This window comes from Berghia stephanieae, chromosome 8, assembly GCF_034508935.2.
Source record: "Berghia stephanieae isolate SIO BIC M18660-M18661 chromosome 8, UCSD_Bste_1.3, whole genome shotgun sequence".
In the NCBI taxonomy this organism is placed as follows: Eukaryota; Metazoa; Mollusca; class Gastropoda; order Nudibranchia; family Aeolidiidae; genus Berghia; species Berghia stephanieae.
Window position 1 is genome coordinate 47,593,631 of NC_088367.1, and position 5,095 is coordinate 47,598,725.

The window sequence follows — 5,095 nt, forward strand, 5'->3', positions numbered from 1 at the left end:
AAATTAAAAACAAATTTGATGAAAAATTATCTGAATATTCGAATTAAATCCAAAAGACACGTTCATTTATTTTTTTTTTAAAAATATTTGTCTTGGTGAGACGGTGCTTGTACAATGGGGAGTTTTGAGGGTCTCAGACGGGGTCCAAGGTTGGTTACTTTTTCCCTTTTTTTCACTTATGTATCTTTAAGATCTGGAATGAAATCGCGATTTACGTCTTCGAAAAAAATTGCTTCAGTGAAACAACAAATTGAAGAACCACAAAAAATTACGTTTGTAAGGGATAAAGGGCGTTTTTTCTTCCACCCCGGGCATTAGTTATAACGGGATTTGATGTGTTTCATTGACTTAATTTGTATGACAAGTCAAATTTTGATCTATTTTAAAACGGCTAGCACACACAAAAAAATCAATTCTGAGGGGAAAAGTGTTGATTAAAAAATACAAGCGGCCAACCGGCCTGATAAAACGTGACTTGGCAATCGGGAGAGAAATAAAAAAATTAAAAATTAACCTGAACTATTTATTTGCATGTGAATGACCCTTGCATGTCCCGGATTATGTTTTTTGACCGCAAATTAAAACAAGGACATGAAAAATTTGCGGAGGTTGGATGGGAGAAACACCCTTGATCATATACCTATGATGTTGAGGGTGACAATCCGATATGATGCTTTCTTTTCTTTTTACACCTATCCTGCTTCTTTGGGTTTTGATTGATTTTTGAAGGGGAATTTTTTTTTTTGTAAACTTTTGCCTGTTTTTTTTGGTTTTTTAAAATTTCTTGTAATCTTTGGGGTTTATTTTTTTATTTACATTTGTATTTTTTTGTTAGATTTCTTGTTTTTTTTTTTTTTTCAGGTCCCATATAACCCAATTGTGGGGGGAAAAACCCAAAAAACAAACAAAAAAAATAAAAAACCAAAAACTAGATTTTTTTTAAAAAAATTTTTAAACATCAGCGTTTGGGTCATGACGGGGTTTTTTGGGAAGGAGTCCTTTTTATTTTTGAAAATTGGGGGCAAAAAATTTTTTAAACAAAAAGAATAAAAAATTTTTCTTTCAGATAGGCCCCCCGGATTTGGGTAAGGATAAAAGCTTTTTGAAGGACCCAAAACTTTTTCGGGGAGAGATATGGACTTTTTTCATTTTTAGGTCTTTTTTTTTTTTAAAAAAAAGATAACAAAAAAAAGATGGTGGGTTTTGATTTGTAAAACTTTTTTAACGTCTTTTAAATAAATGGGCATTTAAATTTAAAATTTTTATTTTTTTCCCGGTATTAAATATTTTTCACAAAACGGTTATCCAACACCTTGGAAAAAAAAATTAAAAAATTTAAATTACATCTTTTTTTTTTTTTTTTTTTTTTTCTCCGGGGGCGAATGTGTTACCAAAAAATTCAGATCATTTTCAAGGGGAAAATGATTTTTCCCCCGTGTTTTTTTTGCGCCCCCTTTTTACATCAAACCCGGGGGGTTTGAATGCTACATTAAAAATTTTATTTTTTGGGTTTTTTACAAATTAAATGCCCCAAGTGGGCAGGGAGGTACATATGACTCTACCCCCTTTTAAACGTTTTCCCAAAACTTTTTTTTGTTGGAATGGTTACTTTTTTTGTCCGGGCCCGGCCGGGCCCGGCTGAGAGGGGAAAAAGGGAATGTAATTAGTTTTGGGAATGATATTTTTTTATTTAAATCATCTCTCTTTAGGGGACGTATTATGCTTTTTTTTAATTATATTTTTTTGTAAAACCATTTGGGGGTTCCTCTTGGGGGGGCCCGGGTTGTGGGTGGACTTTTGGGGGTTCCAAACTAAGTACTTTTTATGGAGTGTTTTGGAATCTACACCTTTTTCTTATTTTTAACAAATCCCTTTTTTTCCCTTTTCTTTGCTTTTTGAAAATTTAGACTTTTTTCTATCCCATTTTTCTTCCTTTTTTTGGGGTGTAGACCTTAATGGGTTTTCAGCGCCGAAAACCCAAAAAAAAAAAACAAAAAAAAAAACAAAAAAAAAATTTTAAAAGTTTTCATTTATGCCAACAAACCCCTGCTGGTTTTCTTTAAACCCGGCAAACGATTTCAAGCTTAAGTTTACCCGGTTTTTTGGATTAGAAGGTCCCGTCCCCAAAACCAAGGGGAAAATTGGGGTTTTTTCCTTTTTGGGATTTGGTTTTTTATGTTTTTGTTTTAAAAATTGCTTTACCCCCCTTTTAAAAAGGAATGGGCCTCCAAAATGCCTCATTTTTTTAAAAAAGGGCCAAAATACTAACTTTTTTTAAAATTTTTTCCTTTTTGGGTTGGGGAAAGAAAAACTTTATAAAGTTTTTATTAACAGGGAAATTTCAAAATTTTGATTTTTGGTGTTTTTTTTGTTTTGGTAAATTGCTGGTTTTGGGCAAATTTTGAGCATTTTTCTTTTTTTGCCCTGCTTTTTTAAAAGAAACGGAGTTGAAAAATCGGCATTTCATTGAGTTATCTTTTTATTTAATTTTTTTAAAATTTTTTTTTCTCAAATAAAACCCCCCTTTATTTTTGGGAAATTCAATTTTAAAAAACCCCCATCAAGAAGTTTTCCACCTTTAAATTTTTAAATAAATTTTTTTAAAAAAAAACTTCCCAAAACTTTGTCAAAATTTTGGGAAAAAATTTTTTTTTTAAAGGGAAAGCCCAATAAAAAACTGGTTTTTTTTTTTAAATTCCCCCAGGAAAAAAACAAACAATCATTTTTCTTTTTATTTTTTCCCGCTTTTGTTAAAATTTTTTTTTAATCCAAAATAGTTTGAAAAATTTTAAACCTTTGGAAAGAAAAAAAAATGGATTTTTTGTGACTCTTTTTGGGGTTTTTATAATGAAGGGGAAATTTAAAAAAAATTTCTGATTACCATTTACGTTAAACCCGAAGCCCAAATTTTTCCACTTGGTTTCGTTTTTTCAAATATAAAAAAAGACTTTTATTTTTTCCCTTTTTTTTCACAGTGGGTGAAGAAAGGGGCTTTTGACAAGTGACCCCCCCCCGATTTCATTCGAACAAATAAGGTAAGGGTTTTAAAATTTTTTTAAATTTAAAAATTAAATTTAAGAAACGGTCCTGGGGTTTTTCAAAAAAACCCCTTTCCCAAAAGGGATCCAACCCACAATTTTTTGGGTAACCTTTTTAATCGGGGGTCGATGATTGAAAAATTTAAAAATTTTAATCAAGTGCTTGCTGGGGGGAGGGGAAAAAAAAAAAGGGGGAAAGGGGGGAAAAGCAAAATTATTGATAGATCATTTTGGGCCCAGTTTTATTTAAAAAATTTCCCCCCCCTCCCTTTTTAACATCATACCAACTTTTAAATTTTTGCCTTTTTTCGCTTATTTTTCGATCATTGTTTCGGATAGAATTTTTTTGGGGAAAAAACCCCCTGTTTTTAATTTCAAAAATGGCTGACAACTCAGCTAAAAATTACCCCGAAAAAGGAGTGGGGGGGAAGGGGGGGTTTTAAATGAATCAAACTGAGGTTTTTACAGTTTTGCGGAAATCCACCCTTTTGGAAATCTGGGGGGATTTTTTTTCCTTTTTTAAAAATTACTTTTCCCCCAATCAAATGTTCGGGAAAGAGAATTTATATGTGGTGGGGAAAAACAATGGGTTTCTCCACCAACCAAATTAAAAAAAAGCATCACTGAATTTTTAAATTTTTTTTTTAAAAGGGGGTTTTTGGGAGTAAAAAGGGGCTTAAAGCAAAAATTTTTTTTTTTTCCCACTTTTTAAAATTTTTTGGGCACAATCACATTTTTTTAATGAAAAAAATTGCTGCATTTTTTCTTGGCTAAAAAAATTTTCCCAATCAACTGAACTTAACCCCGTATTAAGTGGGGGTTTAAAAAGTTATTTTGTTTTTACATACAGTCCCCATTTTTTTTTCGTAAAATTTTGGGGAATTGGAAAACGAAATTTTCTCATTTGTAAAAAACCAACAAGCAAAAAAATTAAGGTACAGTTTTTTTAAACATACTCAAAGAAAGGGCAGGAAAAAGTTGCAAATTTTTTGATTATATTTGGGAAAAATTTAAAGTATTTTTTACCCATTTTCTTATTACCTTTTTCCTTTTCCGGGGGTTTGCTTTCCAAAACCAAATCTTTTAGGGTTTTTTTCCCCCTGTGACGCTCCCAAAAAACCGGGGTTTTTACTCCCGGCCGCCAAACTAAAGAAGTTTTTCCCAAAAAGGCAATGGGTTTTTTTCTTTGGGGAATTTTTTACTGAACCGAATTTCGACCTAGGAAGAGGGATGGAGCCTTCCTATGGGGGCTCTGTGGCTGAATTTTTTTCCCAATTAGGGTTTGTGGCCCCATGAAGGGATACGTAGTTTTAATGAAATTTTCCCAAGGGAAAGAATCAAAAGAAAGGGGGGGGATTCCCCCACCCCCATAGGGGCAGGGGGGGTTTCTTCCGGTCTTATCTCCCCCCCCCCCGTTTTTTCCCCAAATTTTTTCCCCCCCGTTTTCTTGGAATGAATTACTTAGTTTTGGGCCTGACCCGGCCGGAAAGGGCCTGGGAGGGGGAAAAAGGCAAAAAAAATAATTTTTAAATTTTTGGGGGGGGATTTTTTTTTTTCCTTTTTTAAAAAAAACTCTCGTTAAATTTAATTTTTTTATGTTAATTTTACTATTTTAATTTTAAAATTTTTTTAAACATTTGGGGAAAGAATTTTCCCCTTGGGTTTTGGGGGGGCTTTTGTTGGATAACTTTTAGGGGAAAAACAAAAAAGTAACCCCGCGGGGGTTTCCTGGGGGAACCCACATCTTTTTTCCCATTGGAAAACCCAACCCCTTTTTCCGGGGCCCTTTTCCCCTTTTTTTCTTTAATTTTAAACTAGAAATTTTTTTCTATCCCCCTTTTTTTTTTTCCCTTTTTTCTTGGGGCCCGATAAAAACCTTTTTAAAGTGTTGGGGAAACGGGCCAAAAAAACCCTTAAAAACAAACATAAAAAAAAAAACTGAATCAAAAAACGGGGGGTTTAAATTGGGAGATTTCCCTTTTTTAGACATTTGGGAACAAATTTCAAGAATTTAAAATTCCCCAACTTTACCCCTGTTTTTTTTTGTTTTTTTCATG

General features: G+C 32.8%; 2 protein-coding genes across 13 annotated transcripts in view; both read left to right on the forward strand.

Annotated features, from left to right (window-relative positions):
* The window catches only part of LOC144977923 (importin-7-like), a 9,925-nt gene extending 6,920 nt beyond the window's left edge, over positions 1–3,005 (forward strand). The window contains exon 4 of the mRNA XM_078923337.1: positions 2,976–3,005. Coding sequence (XP_078779463.1) covers positions 2,976–3,005 — 30 coding nt within the window. The remainder of the gene's footprint in view (positions 1–2,975) is intronic.
* The window catches only part of LOC144978795 (liprin-beta-1-like), a 246,700-nt gene that overhangs the window by 141,551 nt on the left and 100,054 nt on the right, over positions 1–5,095 (forward strand). The gene's annotated exons all lie outside the window — the stretch shown is intronic.